Source organism: Chroicocephalus ridibundus, chromosome 6, assembly GCF_963924245.1.
Source record: "Chroicocephalus ridibundus chromosome 6, bChrRid1.1, whole genome shotgun sequence".
NCBI classification, from domain to species: domain Eukaryota; kingdom Metazoa; phylum Chordata; class Aves; order Charadriiformes; family Laridae; genus Chroicocephalus; species Chroicocephalus ridibundus.
In genome coordinates, this window is record NC_086289.1 from 76,332,884 (window position 1) to 76,355,808 (window position 22,925).

The window sequence follows — 22,925 nt, forward strand, 5'->3', positions numbered from 1 at the left end:
CAAGAGGATAGGAAAGGTCTTGGCTTGCCAGTGTAATGTAGCTAGTTTGACTTGGAAGCATGGAAGGTTCTGCGCTGCAGTTAGATAGAAGAGTAGCCTACCCAGTTGCAGCTGTAAAAGTCCTAATGAGTGGAAGGTGAAAATCATATGATACGATATGGGTAGGATGCTAGATGAAGCTTAAAAAAGATCCACAGGATCTGTAGTATACCAACTAAATCTAATTCTTTTCTGTTTTCACCCAAGAAGTGACGTTCTCTTAGTAATATCCTTGGCACTGAAGATGGAATTGTGTGTCTCCTATTCTACTTGCGACATTACTTTCTTTTGTAGCATTTGATTGCTCCTTGAAAGGTGCCTGTACAATACTTACTCCGATGCTGCTCTGCTTATCTTGCAAGAACTGATAAGATGATGTCAGGGATGTAAACTTTAGCATAGTTTTTCTGCTGCTTTGTTTTTCAGTTCAGCCTGCTGCATAATCAGAGTGCGTAAATGCACTGTTTTAGGTTCTGACTGTCATTGCAAATTGCAAGGATTTTTTACGCTCAAGTTTTTCCACCATTACGTTACTGTGATTCTGTCTCACTGTTGTGTCTTTTACACCTTCAGCAGCTTTTATTTTGTATTTGTGCTCGTTCTGCACAGGTCAGGTTTTGCTAGTCATTTTCCCACAGCTAATATATTTCTTTCTTGGGTAGGAGCTGCCTTCACATGTTTGGAGACTGCATTCCGCCTTGATGCTCTCCACAGACAGATGAAACTCCTTGGAGAAGACAACCCGGTCAGCAAGCTTCAGGTTAAACTGGAGCCAGGTATCGCTTTTGGCTGAAGCTGCTGTACACCAAACTTCTGTGTATCGATGCTGAAATATAGACCAAAAAAGACTAATTTTTGCATATCCATTATAAAAGAAAGAAAAAAGAAATACTGGTTTGTAAACTAGTCTCAAAGTAAATAAGGAAGCTTGCCTTGATGTTTTCTCCAAAGTTGGCTAACCCACCTTTATAAATACTGGTCTGCTTAACAACAGAACAGGCTCACTGGGCAGAAATGGAGTGTGAAAAACTGCCTTGAAAGCTGTGTGGTTTAGAGCTTCTGAATATGTAAAATAAAGTAGTTTTCAATCAAAATATTTGGAAACATCAAATAAAATCCTGTACTGTTAAATGTTCCTCTCTGTGTTCGTGTAAGAACTATGTATGTATTCATAAGCATACAGATAAGTATACGTACTTGCTCTCCTGTTGACTGAGCTGTGCACAGGCTGTTTGCTCATCCCCTGAGCCTGATGCACGTCTGCCCTCCAGTATCGCGGATCTTCTTCGTTGATAGTTCTCTTGGTCTGTCATCATCTTTGGAGGTGTGAAGAAGTCTTCAAGCTAGATGATATTTAAAACAACCTAAAATGCAAGGAGAGATGATATTGGAACCAAATGGAATGGACAAGCATGTGTTGGAAGTCTCAAAAAAAGGATTAAGTAGTGATTATCTTATATTGATATCTTTAAAAATTTGTGGTACAGTGATTCCCTGAATTTGGCACTGGAAAAAAAAGAAGCATTTATCTTCAAATTCCAGGTGTATTTTCAGTGACTTTTAATTTGAAGTGACTTACTACATAGGGAATAAACACTTAGCTTGCAATGATTGATTATTTATTTTTTCAGCCTGTATGTTTGGACTGTTTCCATTTAATTTACTGCAGTAAATTAAGTGTACTGACAACAGGCTGCTTTTGTTTTTAGGTCACTGCATCTCAACTCGGTGTTCTCTAAGGAGTCTGTATATGTAGAAGGGTTGGAAATGAGTGTCCTTATTTCAGTATCTTGTAACACTGTTGTTTTCTCCTTTCAGGTGTAAATCCTAGTAATTTGATGAACCTCTTTACCTATGAGAAAGGCTACTGCTTTGTTTACTACCTGTCCCAGCTCTGTGGTGACCCAAGACACTTTGACTCCTTCCTAAGAGTGAGTGTTAATGAGCATGCATTTCTCTTGAGATTTAGAGCTGCTTTTTTTTCAGGTTTTGTTACCGTGGCTAATTAGTAGCGGTAAAGTTGAATACCAGTGTGTCTGAGATGGAAGAATGGTGTGGGCTGTCTCATCCCAAATGATTTTTTTCTGTGTGTGACAGATTTTTCTTCAGATTTCTCTTAAGTGAATGTGCTTGTGCTCTTCTTTCATCTCAGATTCTTAGTGGTACACTAAGTAGACTACTAATACAGAGTAGTAGTATGCTTTTGTTACCTCTTGTTCTGTGCTCTAAATAATTAGAAAGCTGTTCCAGCATAGATTATCTATGACCGGAATGATGTGACTTCATTCACTATTAAACTGTAACAGCTTGTCACCCTGGCTAGAAAAAACCACAAAGGACGTGGTTTCCTCCATTGGGATAGGTTTCGTGTCTTGGAGCACATTTGCAAAACCTACAGAAAATAATGTCAGCTATTGACTTGTTTTTGAAAAGTGACACAACTCATTGCTTTTTCTTTTTTTTTTTTTTTCACCTTTCTTTTATCTTTAGTTATGTAAGTATGACTTTAGTCCATAATCGATCAGGGAATAATACAGTGGCCAGCTGGGTTCTGACTTTCCACTAGCGTCAAGTACAAGGAAACCTTCCTGCCCTTGATACGTTACTATATCTGTGATCTGTATCAAAAAAACGCCTTGTACTTAGCTGTCAATGTATTTGCAGCTACCCAGGTTTTTACTTGTTATGGTGCTTTCCTCATCTGGGAGGAGGGGGGAGAATATTTTTTGCTTGAATTTTTTTTTTTTTAAACCTTCCAAATACTCATTCTTGCTCTTCCATCTTTCTTTTTTTTTTTTTTTTTTTTTTAATTGCATGCAGTGGTTCCACATTGAAAGGAAGCTGTCTTTCTCCTAACCATAATTTATCCTTTTTACTGCTTCAGGCCTACATTGAGAAGTACAAATTTACCAGCGTTGTGGCTCAAGATCTTCTGGATTCCTTCCTGAATTATTTTCCAGAGCTAAAAGAGCAATGTGTTGAGAGCAAAGCAGGTAGGAAATTTACTTTGTTAACTGTAAACACTGTAGAAAATCTGCATGATAAATTTTGCACTTGGCTTGGAGGATGCATAAGAAAATGCTCAGGTAGACAAAACCCTTTGGCAACAGCCAGATGTTAGTGATAGAAATGATTGTGGTGATTTATTGTTACTGCCTCCATGTTGGAGAATGAGAACATCTTATATTGCTGACAATTTTGGCATTAATCAGCTGAGTGGCCTTCGGTTAACTTTCTCATTAATTCATCTTTCACACTACAGACAGAATGATGAGTGCGTGTGAGATTTACACATGCTCAAATGCAAGGAAAAGGTGAACACACTTTGAAACTTCATCTGTTTTAATTACAGAAACATGCTTTGAGAACTGTAACTTTTCCCAAGGTCCTATCCATGCATATAAAATCTCTTCCATAATGTTTCACCCTCCCTTATATCCCCAGTGTAGCTGTTGGTGGATTTATGAAAGGTCTGTAGTCTACTAGGTGCTTATAAGCCCAGTGAGGCTAATGTTATTCTGCCGTGTGTCTATCCTTGCAAGTAATTATTGAACCCATGGGTCGGTTTAAACCAGACCAGCAGCGGAGTACGGCTCTTAAGGACACTAGCTAGGTTCCTATGGGCTTTGTGGAAACTGCCTGTGGAGAAACGTAGGAAAAGCTGCAGCATGAGCTCAGCAGTTGTATGTTTTAGTTGTCCTGCTGGTTGGCTAATGAGTTAACCACAGCGTGTGCTATCATTTGCCTGGCTAATATTCAGGGGATGCGGGAGAGAGGAGTTTTAGGGCAGATGGTGTGGAACGGGAAGTATTACCAAGGGTTAGGAAAGTGCTGAGGTGGTAAAAGGTCAAGGGGAGAGCTGTGCTGGAAACTAGGCTCTTCTAGCTCTGCTGCTTGGGGAGAAACTTGTTTTTTGTTTTAGCTATTGATTGTATAAATAAACTTAAAATTGCTTGGTTTTGCTAGTGGGTAGGAGGAGTTTAATCAGCCCTCTTGCCCCCCCTGTTTTTTTTTTTTGTTTTGTTTTAGTGGAGCAGGTTTTCCCCATATTCTTCAGTCTTCCTCAAAATTCTGAGAAAGAGAAATGCATGGACAAAAAAAATCTTATATTAGAACATAGTTCGATCATGGATACTTTGTTAGCCTAGTTCTTCTAAAAGCATGTGTGTTTCTTGTACTTACTCACTGTCATGTTGAGCTCTAGAAAACTCACGGTTAAATTTGGAGAGGTGTTGCTGGCACTCTTCCAGGCGTAGCGTAGACTAGCCCAACGAGCCTGCTAAGACTGTTATGTCGCTGTAACTACAGGTTGGTCTGATTTGCTATTGTTAGAACCTCTCTTAACTGTGCTAGAAGCAATCCTGAACCTTGAGGCAGCCAAGCCACCTGCAGAGACTCCTGCTCGACATTTTTGGTGCTCCTCATTCCAGGACTGGAGTTTGAACGTTGGCTTAATGCTACAGGACCTCCGTTAGCTGAGCCAGACTTATCTCAGGGATCCAGTCTGACCAGACCAGTGGAGATGCTCTTCAAACTCTGGACCACAGAGCCTCTGGACTCTGTTGCTGCTGCCAGCTGTGTTGACCTCACTAAATGGAGAACGTTCCAAACTGTGCTTTTCTTGGACAGATTGCTGGATGGGTCCCCACTGCCACATGGTGAGTACTCTATCAGGATTACAGAAAAGCGTTCCTGGAATAATTAATTGAATTCTAAAGAGCCCTACCCCTCGTTGATGTTAATTCATGTAAAGTCAGGTTGGATAGGGCTTTGAACAACCTGATCTAGTGAAAGATATCCCTGCCCCTGTGGCAGGGGGTTGAACTAGATGATCTTCAAAAGTCCTTTCCAACCCAAACCATTCTATGATTCTGTGATTTTATGATTTGTTATTCTCATTTATGATTTGTTATGACCCTCAAACTTGACAAAATAGGTCATAGTTCTTTCTCTGTGTATGTGCTCTCTTCAGAGGTGATAAAAAAGCTTTCGGAATGTTACTCCTCTCAGCTGGACTCCATGAATGCAGAAATCCGTATCCGCTGGTTGCAGATTGTAGTCCGAAATGACTATTATCCAGACCTTTACAAAGTCCGTCGCTTCTTGGAAAACCAGGTACTAACTGCTGGATTAAAATCACTGCACCTCTCAGTGCATGAGACATGTGCATGAGACATGCGACGTGAAAGACCTTGGAACTTCTGCTTCCTGGCCAAGTGTAGACCAGGTGTGTTGCGAAGGGGCTGAGCATGGCTCACCTGCTAGCGGGTGGGGAGGAATGGGCAGATGTAATTTGAAGTGCCTACAGATAATCTCTGCTTCTCTAGCCTGACTCAATACCCTTATCCCAGCTCTGCCCGGTGCTTTTTTTGTGTTGCTTTGTAGCAACCCTGGCTTTTCCAGACCAGAAAATTTCACACTACTAAATCATGGGATTGTTTGAATATTTACACTTCAAGCAAGGCTAGGGCTCATCAAATTCCTTTCAGTAGTCTTTATTGTGCAGGAGCAAAATGTTAATGCATGTGTTTGCTGTGGCCTCTTCTTTGTCGTTTAAAAATAGTTTTGTCATTTGTGGAAGTAGCTCAGTCTCAGAGAGCAAATGGGTTTTTATTATAATTCATAAAAATCTTTGCACTAAACTTGTTTAGAATACACGCGGCTGTCTGTTAAGAGATGTGTTGCTTGTCTCCAGTTTGAAGTCACTCAGGGCTGTTGGAGTGTAGCTGTAGAACTGTACCCCTTGACTTTTATTGAAATGATACTATCCAGTTTTCCTTTTTTGCAGATGTCTCGGATGTACACAATTCCACTTTACGAGGACCTTTGCACTGGCACCCTCAAGTCATTTGCCTTAGAAATTTTTTACCAGACCCAAAACCAGCTGCACCCCAATTTGCGGAAAACCATCCAGCAGATCTTATCACAGGGCTTGAATCCACTTCCTGCCATAGACACTACAGCAGTCACTACAGACACGCCAGCAATGGTGCTTGAGGACAAAGTCTCAGAGGCCACAAACGGTGCCATTTCACTCAGGGATGTTAACGTGTCTGCTTAGATCACCAGCTCATGCCAGCCATGAAGCTTGAAAATGGGGACAGGAACAGAGGAAAGATATCAAGTGTCGCCTCCTTTCCCTCAGCCCTGCAGCTGCAGTGTGTTGTTGTAACTGGATTTCTCTCCCAAAACACAAAGCAAATGTGCCTTCGAGTATCCAGCTTGTGACACTGCCAGGTTTCAGAGATCTCCTTTATCTGTGAGATGGATATTTTGATTCATTTTGTGCTGGGCAGGGACTCCGGGGCAGTTGCTTCTCCATGGAAAGTGGATAGTTCCCTTTCCTTCTGGATGGTTTGTTCAAGTTTGTTGGTTGGTGGTTTGTTTATTTTTTTCCCTTTTTTTTCTTTTTTTTTATCTGAGGCATGTCCTACTTGCTGTGTGTATGTTGCTGGGGAGTGTATATGTGTCAAACTGCCATTATCCTGGTATTTGGGCTGAAGTTTTGCAAAGGAGAGACTCAGGAATTGTCAGTGGCAGCAAACACATTTTCATGTTATGCTCCTTACTGTGACAGAGGTATTGTGATTTGGGAGGTAGGGGACTAATGCTTAAATAATTAAGAAACTAATTTTAAATAGCTCCTGTTCCCCCCTGCTCCCAGGTAGCTAAATAATAATAATGCTTTTTATATATATAAATATATATATAAAAGAACAGGGAAACCTTATGATGGATTTGAAATCCTTCTGTAGTGAACCCTACCCTCAGTTTTCCCTTTGCACTCAATGGGACAAGCAATAAAAAAATGTATAGGCTCGAATTTTCAAAAAAGTTAAATTTAGGTGCCCAAATGCCATCAATTCTGGTACTAGCTGGTTGCCTAAATCTTTTTAACTGTTTTGACAAGTCTAGCCGCAACCTTTGTTAGCGTGTCAGGATGTGTAGCATGTGCATTCGTCAGATGCGCTGTGTGTCTTCTATTCTGTCCTTTTGGAAGAATTAATAGGACCTTTAATTTAATTTTTTTAAACATCCCTAGCATACGTTGGGCCTGTAAGTCAAACATGGAGATATCCATGCTAAAATTTTACTGCCTTGAATAACATTTGCCTGAATAACAGTTGCCATGTCATGCGATAGTCTGAGGGAAGCACCCTCTTGACATGAAACTTTTAAGCGCCGCTTTACCTGAGTCTGTTTTCTGACTTACGGTGGTGGTAAGGTGCCATTTCATTTACACAGCACGCTGTTTCTCTTGATCACTGGCCAGGCATGCAAGATGGGGAGACGTTCTCTTCCGTTTGTGCCGTTTGGTCTCGGGAAGCTGAGGACAAAGCACCGTTGGGTATTACAGAGTACAGGTGATGGTTCTTAGACTCTGTGCCACACTCTTTTTAACATGTGGGTACCTGTGTGCCTCTCCCACGAAGCCTCTCTGAGCTGATGTATCACCAGGATAGAAGACTAGTTTCAATAAAAGGTGAAACACTTGGAAGAGGCTCAGCTAAAGGAGATGTGAGAAAGAAACTGTTGTATCCTTCGGGGCAAATTTTAGCTCTGCTATGGGGATTTACATAGCACAGGAAGGAGTTTTTGTGGTTTGTTTTTTTTTTTTTTTTTTTTTCCACCAAAAGTATCTGTTTACACCCATGTGTGGATGGGAACTTAGGTGCTGTTACTGGATCTGCATTTTCTGGCTTTAAATTAATTTGGACTTCACCGTAGCCTTAGCCTGGGCTGAACTGGGATAAAGCAATAATAAACTCAGGCCTCTGTAGTGCTTCATTAGTTTTCAAAATGGGCCATCAGCATTGTTGGGCTTCAGAACTCCAAGCTCTTCTCTTTGCTCCTTGAATGGGATTGTCTTTTTCATTCTGTTTTGTTTTCCCAGAAAGGATGGAGAATGAGGTTTTCTGTACAGATCTCTTTCGTTTTCATTTGTTGCTCTACTGAAAGAGGTTTGTGCAGGCTGGCTTTCCACCTCCTGAGTTGCCGCTGTTCGTGCTGTGTCTCCTGGACCTTGCTGCCGGCGGCAGCGACCTGGCCAAGACCAGTAACCACTCGCATCTTTTGGAATCCCAGGCCTCTGTTTTAACACGTTTTATTTTATGGGAGAATGTATGTGACCCTGGTGGGATTTTTAATTTACATGGATGCCTTATGATGATTGTCAAATTAAACTAAGCTTTGTGACAAGTTTAGCCTTTTGGGCAGTTTTTTGGCGTCCCTGCTATAGGTGTGTGGAAGAGCTAACTTGGTACGTTGTCTTTGTTTTGTCCTTTCCTGGAGTGCAACGTAGAGGGAGTTAGGAAGCTATTTAAGAGCTGCATAGCAAGAAAGTTGGAGAGGTGGCAAAAGCAAGTAATTGAAAGTAAATATTATCTATTGTTACTACAACTGACTGAAAAATACCAGATCAGCTGTGTGTTTGCATATATGTACATCAGAGCAGGGAAATACTGTCTGAACATAACAGACTGTTTGCTGATTAAAGACTACGAGACTTAAGTTAGTGTTTCTGCTGTTATCTCTTGTGAGATCCCATCTCATGGCTGTTCTCATAAGACTTGTTCTCTGAAACACAGAAGCAGAGCAGGATTTGTTCCAAGTATTCCATGTGTCTTCCTTCAGGTACTTTTGCTCCACCTGCGAGCAAGGAGTGCATTTTTATTTTGCAGAGACAAAAAATTGGCAGCAAGCTTGTGGAGACAAGCCTTCCTTTTGTTGATAGAAAATTAATGAATGCTTCAGGCTACTTTCTGTCTTGATTTGTAGTAGACTTCACATCGACAGGCAAATTACACTGAGATTAAATAGAAACTATTTATTTGCCTTATCTTTGGTACATTAATTTCTGATCTATTAAAGTCAGATTAGTACAGCAAAATGGTTTTATTTAAGCAGATGCCAAGAGATAGGGTTATCTTCTTTATTTTGAAAATGAAAGTTATTACTTTATTATTTTGTTTTACCCTTGAGCAGGGTGACATGGGATCTATAAATAGGACTTGCAGAAAAGCTCTGAAGAGACAAACCCTTTAATAAAATGGAATATTACTAACTTAATTTTTTAGCATTTCATAGCCACATTGGCTAATACATTAAGTATAATCCTCGGTAGCTACATGTGTTACTATGCTAAGCTTGTATTAGTAATTTTGCTGTCATGATATATTACGATACCTTAACTATGCACTCCATTAACCCAGAACAATTCTAGCAAGCATCCCAAACATTTTGATTTAACCAAAATTTTCTCACGTTCCTGCACTGCAGTGACCTTGGCTATTGCTTTTTTTGGATAACACAGAACTTCTGTATATGTGTCTCTGCCCATGGCAGGGGGGTTGGAACTAGATCATCTTTAAGGTCCCTCCCAACCTGAACCGTTCCATGATTCCATACTAAGCACATGTACCGCACAATTCACTTAAGTCAAGTACACTTCTTCAGTCTGTATTCCCTGCTTGTGTTTGTCCAAAGATACAACAATGCAATACAGTCAGCACTTAATAAATCCTATGATACTTGTTTTCACACTTTTTACTATAGATTGGTAAAAGCTTAAAGTCATTATAACCACAATATCAGACTCTGTGTATAAAAGAAACCACAGTAGAAATCACACTGTGAGATTTATCAAGCCACTATCCTTTGAGAACACTACGTTATTTTTCTGTTGGGATGACCTAATTTGAATGACACTGAATTTGTTGAAGCCCCAGGTAAGTTGTTTTAGCTTTTAATTACATGCATTCCTAGAACTGCACACCTGATTTCTAGTTTGCATTTGTCTAGTTTCAGCTTCTAGCTCTGGAAGCTACTGCTTTGCATGCAAAACATAAACTGCTTACTGTTACTAACCTCTTTCCTGTGGAAATACCTCATAATTCTTAAAGAAAACAGATTGAGTTGTTTGGTCTCTTGCTACAAGGTATGTCTTCCACACATCATGTATTTCTTTAGCTCTGGGGTGGAGCATGATGTTTCGGCATCCTTTTAAAGTGGAAATTGCACACCGTTTCTCAATAATTAACTCAAATGCTGCTGTGTATTCCACACCAACTTAAAAAAAAATTATTATTATTGTGCATTTATCCTGTGTTTTCATTATTTACAGTAGTAATTTGGGCACCAGTTAGAGCTTATCTTACGTGGACGTGGCAACCTTTTCTTTTATTGATAAAGGAATGTAGAGAAAATCTATTCCATGCTCTGGAGGTGGCATTTCATTCTATACAGAGGGAGACTAGCTGGTTGCATTAAATGATTGACCCTGCGTGAACACTTTCCCTCACTCCTTCTCTATGTGCACGCACCTTCTGCACTGGAAAACTCAAGTCCTACACCTTTGATTTCTTGTCAAGAGAATTGGGATTATGTTGAACATAGCATGCTCTGCCCCACAAGGAAGGTGTTCTAATATACTAGAGACAAGTCTCTCTCTAAAATTTAAGAAATGGTTTTGCAGAGCATCGGACCCTTTTCTAAAAATCGTACTTACTGAGATTCAGGGTCTTGAGGAAGAGTGGCAGGTGATAGGAAAGGGTGGGAGCTGGAATATTCTTCAGTCTCCTATGATTTGGTGGAAAGTGTCACTGGGATTAAGTTGTAATAACTGGTTGGCATTCCAGGTGTATGACCCTAGGTGTATGACTTAAGGAAGCATCAGCTTTGTGTATTGTTTTAATTTTGGTGCCTTGCATCACCTTGTTCTTGTGTGCTGTGGTAGCCAGCATGTAAGTTTGGAGCTGTGCTCTACCTCCAGGTATGCCTGAAGTAACGAGAGAGGTCTTTGTCTAGCAGTGGGAGTGTTCCTCAGGCCAAGCCACTCTGTCTTTCTGGAAGAAGACTGAACCTGTCTTCCCAGTAGCTGAAGAGAGCACTGCAGTACCAGGCTGCTTCTGGCTGGCTGATGAAAACCATCGGAGACTTCTTCCATATCATGCTCTTAGCATAAACCCCGAATATCCCCTCCAAAATCTCCCTTAAGCAAAATGACATTCTGTGATGCTCCTCTGACATGGCTCCAACCACTGTCAGCCTAGCGGTGTTGCAGGGACTAAGCCTGTGTCTTCCTAAGCCTTATGTCAGTATCCAAAGAAGAGGAAGAGCTCCCCCGTGCAATTTGAACAACAACTGTGTGTCCGAGTTTGCAGAAACAGGCACACCGGTTGAACGCAACCAGCATTGCTCGATCACTGTTACCCGTCTCCCTGTCTTGGAACCATCTGGAGTCGGAGACGAAAGCAAACATGAGACTGATGAAACTCAAAAACTGGAAAACAATCATGAAAATATCAAATATTACTTTTGTCAAAGGATAGTCTTCATTCTCATGAAAATGAGGTGGCTATTTAATTGGATGCAAATCCCTTTTAACTGTTTAAATTTCCGTAGCAACTGGACTCAGCTTCTCGGTGTCTGCTTTCCTCTTTTACAAGGAAATAGGAACCACTTATGTGAAGTGCACTGAGAAAGATTGACAAAAAGGCAGTGTCGTTTTGTCTTAAAATATTCTCTTCAAGACTTACTGTCTAAATAAACCTATGTTTCTGTCTTCAGGAGTAGTTTAATCCAGCAGGATTGCGAAGAGGCAACAGAGAAAATTCTCTGCTGCTTTTGTTCCAAAGAGTTTGGATTTTTTTGCCAGCTGCATAATGGATGAATTTGCCCATTTCCAACTTTGTAGCGGGTCAAGGAAAGCATGTCTGATATCACAGGTACCAAGATAATGTCCATCTCTTTCTTTCTTCTAATAGCATCATAAATAAATACTGGTACGTGTTTAACTACTTCACTGTTCCAGGTCAGATCTACTCTATTTACAGTTAGAGCTCCACATTCATACTGCTTTTTAGAATCTGTCCTTTAATGGAATTTACGCATTTGTGATGTGTGATCGCTGTTTCCTAAAGAAAGCAGCAAGGCTGAAATCACACAGATGAGAGCCTTGCTGTTCCTGAGACAGAGACCTTTTTTTTTCCCTTTCCCTCCCCAACAGAGCTCTCCTCTGTCAGCTCACTTGCAGCCCGCGCAGCTGCAGCTCTCTTGCGTGAGCCGTGGACAAGAGAGGTCCTTATTCTTACGGACAGCAATGTTTCCTTTGCTCCTGAAAGGGTCAAAACTCAAACGTGAAAAGTCTTGTTTGTTGATCAAATTTGAGAAGGGGCAATGGGCAGAGAAGGTGTTTCTGCATCAGTCAGGGGTCAGACAGCTCGTGCAGTTGCCTGTATTTCCATTCTGCCAAGGCGGAGATTTGAGAGGAGATTTCTGCGTTCATTTCTGATTGATAGAATGAATCTGATAGAATCAGACCAGTGTTTTCTGTGAGTCTCTCTCGTTAACGCAATCTCTCTGCCCAAGGACCAGGTGATGTAACCCTTAGACTCAAACCCATCATTATAGGTGAGTGTGAAAAACAGTGCTTTTGGTGAACACCACGTCCTCTCATGCTGCATCAGCAGCCTGCTTAGTCGTCCACGCTTGAACTTCTTGGTAAACACTAACGTAAAAGGCCTGAATACGAAAAAGAAAGCAGCCTGTTTCGGTGAGCCTTGACCTGGCCCCAAAACCCTGGAACTAGTGGCGGTTTAGTGAAGGATGGCCTGCAAGGGGCCTTGTCTTTCTGTGTTTCGTTCCCTTGTCATTGTCCTTTATAGCAAGTCAGTATTTTATCTGTTTCACTAGGCAGTAGTAGCTGTCAAAGTATGAGAAGTATTTCCTCTGACAGTTCATTCCTTGGACAATTATTTAGTGATAAACTATCTGAAAACGTGATCTTTGCCATTATCTCGGGAAACCACCTGGTGAGGGTCGATGCTTTCTCTGACAGTTTCTGTGTCATAACCTTCACGAAAACAGGCTGGTTTCCTTTTCCTCAGCCTGGGAAAGCTGTTCAGGTGACCATTGATCTTTCCTCCTCCAGCTCTGACGAGGAGAATTTCCAGTTTCTTCCCGGCGCTCCTGAGGGCGGAATACCGCCCGGGGGTCCCGGCTGCCTCGGCTCCCGTCGGTGCGCGGGCGACGGCCGCTCGCGCCGCGGGGCACGCCGGGACACATCCAGCCCCCGCGCGGCAGGCGGATTGGTGGTGCGTGAGCCACGTGACCGCCTGCCGGCTCTTCATTGGTCGGCGGCCCGACACGTACCCCCCGGGCTGGGCAAGCGGCTGGTGAAGGAGCGAGCGGCGTTGCCGCGGTAACGGCCGCCCCCGCTGAGGAGATGGCGGAGGGGCTTCGTGGTGGCCGGGCGTGCGGGTGCGGGAGGAGGCGGAGGCGGCGCGTTGTGGCGGAGGGTGTCTGCGAGCGGGGTGTATGTCCGTAGAGGGGCGGGGAAGGGGTCTAAATGGGCTCCTGGGTAAAGGTCTCCTCTGCGACCCCCCTTCTCTGTTCCAGCAGAGCGGGGAACCTCTGGGGTGTTATCGGGTGCTGAAAGAAGCCAGCAGTGGCGTGGTTCACGGTGCTCCGTGGAAGGAGTGAGAGGCTTTCTGTTCCTAAATAAGTCTGTCTTGCTTATTTGTTTCTCAGTTACCGTTCCCCGGGTAGCGCTCGGTTACGTGCTGGGTTGGTGCTTGGTGACATAAAGTGGTGGAAATTGCCGGCAAAGCTCCTTGGGATCGTGTTTGTGAGAAACAAGTTCCGGTCGGAATGAAATAGGCTCAGGCAGAATGCTCTGTGAAGCACACGTCCATTCGCGTTCTCGCAAGAGCGGGTGACCTGGCGAGTAGGCACACCTTCAGTTCTTGAAACACACCTTGTTATTCCCTAATCCCGGCCGAATTTTTCCCTCCCCTGTTTCCCATTGGTTGGGTACCCCAGGGTCCACAGTCTGTCTGGGGCACCTAAAATTCTTCCTGGATGTCCTGCCTCTGTTTACTTCTCTTTATGCTACACCTAAAGGGATTATCTGACCGCTTTATTACTTTCCTTTTTGGTTAAAAAATTGCTCACTGTCGTTAGCCCTGGTTAAACATTTGACTCCCCTTCTAGACACTAATCCAGTAGGAATCAGTTTGTCCTTTTGTCTGTGGGATAAGAGATGTTCTACAAGCCTTTGGTGGAGTCCCTCTGTCTTAGTCATTCCCTCGTCATGTCACCTCTGGTGGAAACGGCTTTTCTCCTCTGCAGAAGCAATACCTGCCTTTCTTACGTGTTGAAAATGCCGGGAGAGGAAAAGCGATTAATTGTGAAAAGAGACTTCTAGACAGACCCCACCTTTCCAGCCAGTGATGCCTCTGTATTTTTTGATTATTGTACCCTACTTGCCCAATTCAGAGGTGAGATATCTTGGTTGAGACATACGGTGAGTTTTAAGGTATAAAAGACTGCGATTTTAGCAGAACTGGGCGTTAAGATAGTTAGCACCGAATGATTGCTTCTGGGTGTTTTTATTGTTTAGAAATATAAAAGTAATAAACCAAATGTATGTCAGTATAAACAATATATATGTTAGGGTTTTTAAATCTGGGTGCTTGTTTCTAGGTTTGATTTAAATCCTGTTGTAGAACTTTTGAATTTCGTGGCACTAGTTGGCATTCAAATATTTTATTATAAATATGTTTCATTATGCAAATGATCTGTATATTATAAACATGTTTCATTATGCAAAAGAAGAAAACTTTTTTAAGGTTAAACTTGTCATGTGACTTGTATTGCTTTTAAACTTACAGCTGGGTTTCAAAGCCAGTCATATGACAGCTAAAAAGTTTAGAATGCATTTCTGCAGTACTTTCATTTGAAGTGAAGTGTTTATGATACTGCCTTTGTGTAGAGGGGAAAAAAAGGCTTTAAAAATGTAATGGAGAAAAAATGTATGTTGTCTTTAGTGGTATTGTTTTTCTCCCTTGCATCTGGGGATGGCTGTAGAACAGCGACAGAGCTGTTGGTTATGTGTTGTCAAACAAGTGACTTTGCAAAGCCCAGTGTGCCGCTTTCTGCCTTTGTACCTTACACCTTGGTTCCAACTGAGAACGGATCAGGTAATTTCCATCTCTTGCAGTGTTTACAGGTGAGAAAAGAACCAGTTAAGAACCTTTCAGATCCAATTAAGTGTTCAGGACTTTGCATTTGAAATTACCTCTTTTGCTACCAAGTAATCTATTTTTATTTGCCCTAAGAAAGGTTTTTCTCTTATGCTAATTCGGAGATTTTTGTAACTTGAGATGTGCAGTTCAATATGAATGGCATCCATTCGATGGCAGATGATCGTACATCTGGTAAGGAGCTGATGAATTACGTTGTCTTTCACTTACTGATGCCTCTGCTAAGGCTGTACCTGATGGTGACACTTGTATACTATAACTCATGTGGGAACTAGATTTACCTCACTGAAAGTACCTGTGAAATAGCCACGAGGCAGTAATTTGTTATTGCCTGCTTGAAAAGAAAGATTTTTCTGTCAAGTTTTACTTTAATGAACACTACAAAGGAAAAAGATTAGACTTGAAAACTTTTGTTTATGAACTATCACATCAGGCTGCTTTTGTAAATCTGTAAGATTGTGTTTTATGCAAGATCTGCCCTCACTGTAAGACATGCGAAGTTTAAGAGATTTTTCTTAATTTATATTTGAAAGTATTTCTTATTCAAGGAGGATTTTTTTAGGTGTTGTATTTTCCTCAATAAAAATGGAGTAATGTTGAAAGTTTTAAAATGCCTTTTATTAAAAAGGTGAAACCTTGTCAATGATGTCAAGTCTGCATTTGTTCTACAGTAACAAACTTTATAGTGTGTTAGAGCCCTGGGGTTTTCACCAAATGAAAGGAAATAATTGGAAACATTTGAGAGGAGGATCAAGTCTTCCATTAGTTTTATGTCTGAGAAATATGTAATATTCTACTTCTGCTTTTAACTACATCCTACCATAATTTATGCTCGCTCCTGTTGAACTTCGAAAATTTGAAAGCATCTGGGATGCTTGCTGCTGAATTCTAAGTGGTCAAAACTTTCCACATCTGTTGTGGAATGATGACACAATAAAAGAAAACACTGTAAGTAATAAATTTCCACTGTGCCTGTTTTAATAAATGTTGGCATCTTTGTATACTTTCTTCATTTCTTGAAAGGCTGTTCCTTTCCCTTCAAATAGGAAATTGGATGATATAATAGTGTTTCTACACAGAAGAAGGAAAGGTTCATTAAAGCACCTGGATCCAAGAGTTGTGATAAAATAGGAATCAAATACTAAGGAAGTAAAGAAAAAAGGTCTAAGGATTTCTAAAAGGACTATGATTACAAGAGGCTCCATTCTGCAATCGTTTGTGTGTAAATTGTGTGTGTAAAGTTTATACTACAATATATAATGCTTTATGGGAGTGTGAAAAGAAAAGAAGACAACATTAAGTGTGTATACTCTGCAAAAGGATGTATGGAAAGACCTTCTGTGAACACAGAGGAGTAACAGGGTCCTGAGACCTTTGTGACCCTCCTCATTGTGTAGCACAAAAAAACCCCATAGCTAAATTATAGCTGTGTATTTTGGAGAGAGATAGAGTAGTGGTATCAGTTCACAGCTGTGCGAGTTAAATTAGTGCCAGAGGAAAGTCAAATACTTTTAGAGTATAAGTATTTTTAATAAGTGTATGTAAACATAGGCACACCTTTTCAGCGTGAAGGGAATGACTGATGGGGATTTTTGTTTTCCAGGTGCCTTGTTGTACACGTCGTGTGCTGCTCGAGAGATGCCCCAGCCCAGGTTTGCAGCCGGTGGCGGAGCCCACTGAGGGGAAAGGGCCAGCCCTGGGTCTGGTCGTTGTCTTCCTTTTTTGCGGGGGAATGAAAAAAGGGGTGTGTGCGTGTGTGTCTGGGGGGGGATTGATGTCATTTGGGACACCGCAGCATCACCGGGGCAGGGATGATGTGGTGAAGGAGCAGGTGCAGGTGAGTGGGGGATGTGGGGGTTACACGGAATCCCCCACAAAAGAGGTGGGTCACGGCCCCAAAATGTCTGAAAACTAAATCTGCCAGTGAGTCGAAAAAGGCAGGGTTGTCTAAAAAATGCAAAGGTCTAGTGTCCTGTGTGAACAACTGTGCCAGAGATGGGCCAAATGCTTTTTCCTCCACTTGGCTGCAGTCTTTGCAAACCTCCACGGAAGAAGGAAGCCTTAGATTCCTACCCAGCTTTGTGCTAAAGGTTTTTTCCCTCTCTCGGCAGAATGCCAACTGCCAGCGTTTCTCCGTGGTCGTCCTTTTGTTGTGCGGTGACAGTGCAGGACCGATGGAAAGGATCCGGAGTGCTCCGCAAGTACGAGGGACGTCTGCGATGGGCGTCTGCTTTTTTCCTAAGGTCCTTGTCATGTGGACTTTGAAGTTAACATGAAGGCTTTGTCAGCCCTCCTTCTACAGTTTTTGTATGAAATATTTTAACAAAACATTAAAAATAACATAAGGTCTGTTCTGGAGCATGTTACACAGCCAAAAGCATTCTCCAATCTGCCAGTCCTTTTTGGTAGCCTGATGGATTGCAGTCCCGGGGATTTGATTTCCCCCCCACCCCTCAAAAGTAAAACCATTTGGGGGGGGTCTCTTATCTCACTGATTTTTCTATGCAAAATTAAACTTTTTTTAAAAAAAAAGTTAACATTGTATAATTTACCCACTGACTTGCGTTGTTTAAAGTGCAGCTGCCAAATAGCTGTAGCATACAATTTATGAGGCGTATTTAAGCAGTTATGTGTTTATTCTAAATGTTTAAAAAGAGAGGCGACTGAATGTTAGCGGGTTTTCCCCACTCATATGACAGAGCGCTCTGAGGTACTTTATTTCTGTCTGGCCTTCAGTGGCGCGCTTCCCCAGCAGCCCAGTAACATCTCTCTCGGGTAGTGCCGCTGGGCAGATGTCCCTCCTCCTTGCGTAGCACACAAAAAAGCCTTGTAGTCCAATTATAACTATGTATTTTGGAGAGAGAGAGTGTTATGGTATCAATTTGCAGCTGTGCAAGTGAAATTAGTGCCAGAGGAAAGTCAAACACTTTTATAGTGTAAGTATTTTTATTTGGTGTATATAAACCTAACACCTTTTCACCAAAACAGAAGGGAGAAGGCATTTCCCAACACCAGTGAGAAGGTTTACTGTTATGCTAAGAACGTGTTCAAAACGGTAGCAACTAGACTTAATCCTGACTTTAAGAGTTGAGCTGGCGCTGGCTTTTGCAGGCTGTGCTGTGTTTGGAGCTGAGCTGCTTCCCCAGAATCCTCCTGTAGCTCAGCGACTGTCCCGTCCCTCGGTCTGACGGAATTCCTCTACTCCCTTCCGGGCTATTTTTTAAGATGCTGAGCTATAACTGGGGATTTTTGTTTTCCAGGTGCCTCGTCGTAGGCGTCTCGTGCTGCTCGAGAGATGCCCCAGCCCAGGTTTGCAGCTGGTGGCAGAGCCCCCCTGAGGGGAAGGGGCCAGCCCTGGGTCTGGGTGTTTTGGGCATTTTTTTGGCGTGAATAGAAGGATGTCTGTGTGTCTCAGGGTTGCGATGATGTCATTTGGGGTACCTCGATGTCATTGGGGCAGCGATGATGCGGCAGAGGAGCAGGTGAGTGGGGGACGTGGGGTTACGTGAGGGTCTCCCAAAAGAGGTGGTTCACAGCCCCAAAACGTCTGAAAATCTTGGGATGCATTACAAAAAAATGTGAAAACCTGTAACTATGGGCGTGAGGCACTGAAATAGAGAACAATCTCTCATTTATATATGATAAATATATACATTGAGAAATAATATTATGTATGTAAAATAAGTTCAAAATAAAAACCTCTATGTCTAAGGATTCTATGATTCTGTGCTTCTGTGTTATACAAAAGATCCTAGAATATAAAAATATTTTTAAAAATGTATTTATAAAAAGATATTAGTGTCAAAATAGATGTGTAAGCAGACAGTCTAAATAGATATTCTGTATCATAAATGTTAATGTATAAGTCTAAGCATATTTTCTATATAAGTGCAAACAGGTGATATAAATTCCCTAAATAGATAATGTGTAAATAACTGAGGGGGTGCTGCCGCCCGGCGGCTGAAGGCTGGTCCTGCAGGTGTGCGCTCCTCCGGGCGCTGTGGCCCCGCCCCCGGCCCGCCTTGGACCCGCCCCCGGCGGCGCTGTGCGTTGGTTCCGCGGCTTCGCGGAGGCCGGTCTCGAGAGCGCGGCGGCCGGAGAGCGAACCAGGACCGCCGGGATTCCGTCGAGCTGCCCGCCGCCTCGAGCGCGATCGGTGCCGCCCGCCCGGCCTCGAGAGCGGCCGTCGGCGCTCCAGTATCGGCTCTTACGCGTTACCGCGCCCCCGGCAGGGCCCGGCAGTTTTCCGGGTGTCCATTTCCATGGCCCCTCAGTCAGCCGGAGCGCGCCTCTATGGCAGTTTGGTCCTCCAGGGCGCCGCGCAGTCAGCCGACGCGCCTCTCTATGGCAGTTTGGTCCTCCAGGGCGCCGCGCAGTCAGCCGAAGCGCCTCTCTATGGCAGTTTGGTCCTCCAGGGCGCCGCGCAGTCAGCCGAAGCGCCTCTCTATGGCAGTTTGGTCCTCCAGGGCGCCGCTCAGTCAGCCGACGCGCCTCTCTATGGCAGTTTGGTCCTCCAGGGCGCCGCTCAGTCAGCCGACGCGCCTCTCTATGGCAGTTTGGTCCTCCAGGGCGCCGCTCAGTCAGCCGACGCGCCTCTCTATGGCAGTTTGGTCCTCCAGGGCGCCGCTCAGTCAGCCGACGCGCCTCTCTATGGCAGTTTGGTCCTCCAGGGCGCCGCTCAGTCAGCCGACGCGCCTCTCTATGGCAGTTTGGTCCTCCAGGGCGCCGCTCAGTCAGCCGACGCGCCTCTCTATGGCAGTTTGGTCCTCCAGGGCGCCGCTCAGTCAGCCGACGCGCCTCTCTATGGCAGTTTGGTCCTCCAGGGCGCCGCGCAGTCAGCCGAAGCGCCTCTCTATGGCAGTTTGGTCCTCCAGGGCGCCGCGCAGTCAGCCGACGCGCCTCTCTATGGCAGTTTGGTCCTCCAGGGCGCCGCGCAGTCAGCCGACGCGCCTCTCTATGGCAGTTTGGTCCTCCAGGGCGCCGCGCAGTCAGCCGACGCGCCTCTCTATGGCAGTTTGGTCCTCCAGGGCGCCGCGCAGTCAGCCGACGCGCCTCTCTATGGCAGTTTGGTCCTCCAGGGCGCCGCTCAGTCAGCCGAAGCGCCTCTCTATGGCAGTTTGGTCCTCCAGGAGCCCGGAAGTGCCCGCTCAGTCCTCCCACGCGTGTCTTTATAGCACTTTAGTCCTCCAGGAACCCTCTCAGTCCTCCCACCCGCCTCTCTATGGCACTTTAGTCCTCCAGGAGGCCGCTCAGTCAGCCGACATGCCTCTCCATGGCACTTTAGCCCTCTAGTACGCCCCTCAGTCCACCGACGCGCCTCTCTATGGCACTTTAGTCCTCCAGGGAGCCGCTCAGTCAGCCGACCCGCCTCTCTATGGCACTTTAGTCCTCCAGGTTCCAGGAAGTGCTCATCAGTCTTCTGGAAATCACCTGCTTCCAGCACTCTTCTAAAACCATAAAACACGATTACCAGTTAACCACGAAAATATCTGAAGATCGCAAAAATAAAGTGATGCCTGCAGTACTCTCTTCTTTACAGCAACAAGTAGACAGAACTCAAACAAAAGCGGTAAGAGAATCACCAGAGGCAAGTGCCCAATGGAAATAAAAATGACTGTTGCTTTGCCTGCTGGGAACTTAAGGCATAAGAAAAAGAGCTCCTGCTCCTGTGGCCGCCTTTTTGTCTTCTGGGGGGGTTGGCCCCGCCCCTTTCTCCAGGGGATTGTGGGAAGGGTGGTGGGCGGGGCCCGATGGCAGTGGGTGGGGCCCGGGGTATATGAGCCACAGGCTCGGCTCAGGAGCTTGTTCTGCTGCTGGGCTCCTCTGGGGTCAGTGCTCTGCTGGTCCTTCACTTGGCTGCAGCTTTGGGGCAGGCATGTTTTGGTGTTTAGGGAGACAGAGTTAAGAAGGCTGAGCTAAGACCTTCAGGACCAGTACACATCCTGCTACCTGTATAGTAGAAAGTTGACTGGTATGCAGCTTTTTTGTTTCCTTTTTTTTCAGGTCAGTAACTTTGTGATGAGTGTTTAGGGGATGCCCAGATGGTTTAATAGTGTGCTTTTCTTTATTCTAGGAGTGCTGCATTTTCCTAGAATTCCTGACTTTATTGAAGATGGGCTTGTGGTTTTTTCCACCAGTTTTGCAGTATGCCGTGTGAGTTGCTGATCTTGTTTCTCTTAATTGGGTTGATGATGAGATTATGTTGTAGGGGTTAGGGTGAGCATTTTGTATGCATCTGCATATTGTACTTCAGCACTTCTCAAGAAAGCAGCAGGGATGTAAGGCATAGTGTCATTCAGGGTATGGCATGGCTCATCACCTTTCCCCATTGCCCAAAGAGTGCCGTGGTGTCCCTAGAGTTTTTGCAGCTTGCAGCAGGCCCCTCATAGATCGTGTCAGGGCATTACTTATTTTGTGGGTCTATAGCAGAGCCCAGAGTCTGTGGGAAGACAGAAGATAGGAGGTGCCTGCTGAACACAGGGCATGGCTCAGAAGAGCAGCTCCTAAGGAGTGGCTGACACATAGGTTTCAGGGTTGCAAATATAGAATGGGAGCTGTCAAGAAGAAGTGGGAGTCCTTCCCTGACAGTTGAGGAGAAGAGGTTTCTAAAAGTTTTGGTGCTGGGGGTTGGCTAGGAAATGGAGGCAGGTTCATCAGTCTTTGTCATATCGGTTTTGCGTTTGGATTTGGGTGTCAAGAGGGTCTGGTCTGTTCTAGTCCCTTGCATTTGAGATGAGCTGGATAGTATTGAGGAGGAGCATGGGACTTGTGATTTCACAGAAATGCAATGGTAATTTTGTGTTTGTTGGTATCTTAGGTGTCATAAATAATTGTTGCTGCAGCTTCTGACTCTGGAATCAGCATGAAACAGGTGAGCGGATTGCCATGGCACCTCTGAGGATGAGGGTGCTGTAGAAGAGGTTGGCCTCTACTATCAGGGTGGTCACTGCTGGAGCCATGGTTTCTTTTTGTTTTACAGATGAAGAGGAACCTGGTGACTGCAGGAACACATCAGTTAGCTGTTTGTTGTGGGTTTTTTGTCAAAGATGAATTCAGACCCCTGGCTGTCTGAAAGCTAAGTAGAGGCACAGGCGCTGGAGGGGGGACAAGGTTGACAGTTTCAGGGAGGAGTTTTCAAGTCAGGGTAGAGCAGAGGGCTATCCAGGAGGAGTCTCCTCTGAGTAGGTAAAGGGAGTGGGTTACTCTTCAGCACAAAGCTAGTGTGTGCTGGGCAGGGCAGTTCTGGCCTGTGTCTGTTGTTGTGTAGTTTGTGTGCTCTGTCTTCTGTGTCTTGGACTTTCCTTAGGTTTTGATATCCTCGTTTCTCTTTGCACTCAAGGGGCACAGCATGTGCCTTGGGCAGCCCCTGTAGAGTCTCGAATGCCTGTGCTAATTGGCAGAGCGCCCAATGGGCACTTCTTGCATAACAATTTTAAAGTGCAGATCGGACTTGCCTCTTGGAAGTTTCTGGATGGTCCTCTTCTGCAGCATCGTTCGTGGCTGCATGAGCAGCTCTGTTCTCTGAGCTATAGCAGCTCTAGCCATCTGCTTTTATGAACTGGGATTTCTTCCCTGCATCCTTACTTTCTCAGGTCTTGAAGCCAGGCTTCCTGCACATATGTCATCTCCATTTTGACAGGAACTTCTTGGAATGGGCTGTTACATTTGACTCTTTTATGATTTTTACGACTTTGCCACAGAGCCTCCTCACGTCTGTGCTGTGGCCATCAGTCTTCTCGCCCAACAGTGTCTCTTGTCTGAAAGTCATTCTTCTTGTGGAGAGTTTTCTCTCATCTTGGAGTCACGTTGTTGTCTATAGTGCTGTGTGGTGTTGGGCTGCAC

At 44.2% G+C, this 22,925-nt stretch overlaps 1 protein-coding gene across 2 annotated transcripts in view; it reads left to right on the forward strand.

Moving 5' to 3' along the window:
• The window catches only part of ABCC5 (ATP binding cassette subfamily C member 5), a 75,244-nt gene extending 63,459 nt beyond the window's left edge, over positions 1–11,785 (forward strand). The window contains exons 35-40 of one of the 2 annotated variants that reach the window (XM_063337578.1): positions 702–815; positions 1,858–1,970; positions 2,924–3,032; positions 4,470–4,697; positions 5,012–5,154; positions 5,828–10,086. In XM_063337578.1, the coding sequence (XP_063193648.1) occupies positions 702–815; positions 1,858–1,970; positions 2,924–3,032; positions 4,470–4,697; positions 5,012–5,154; positions 5,828–6,100 (980 nt within the window). In that variant the 3' untranslated portion in view covers positions 6,101–10,086. Of the gene's footprint in view, positions 1–701; positions 816–1,857; positions 1,971–2,923; positions 3,033–4,469; positions 4,698–5,011; positions 5,155–5,827 lie in introns of both variants that reach the window. The other variant, XM_063337575.1, reaches the window with a different exon arrangement.
• The last annotated feature ends 11,140 nt before the right edge of the window (positions 11,786–22,925 follow it).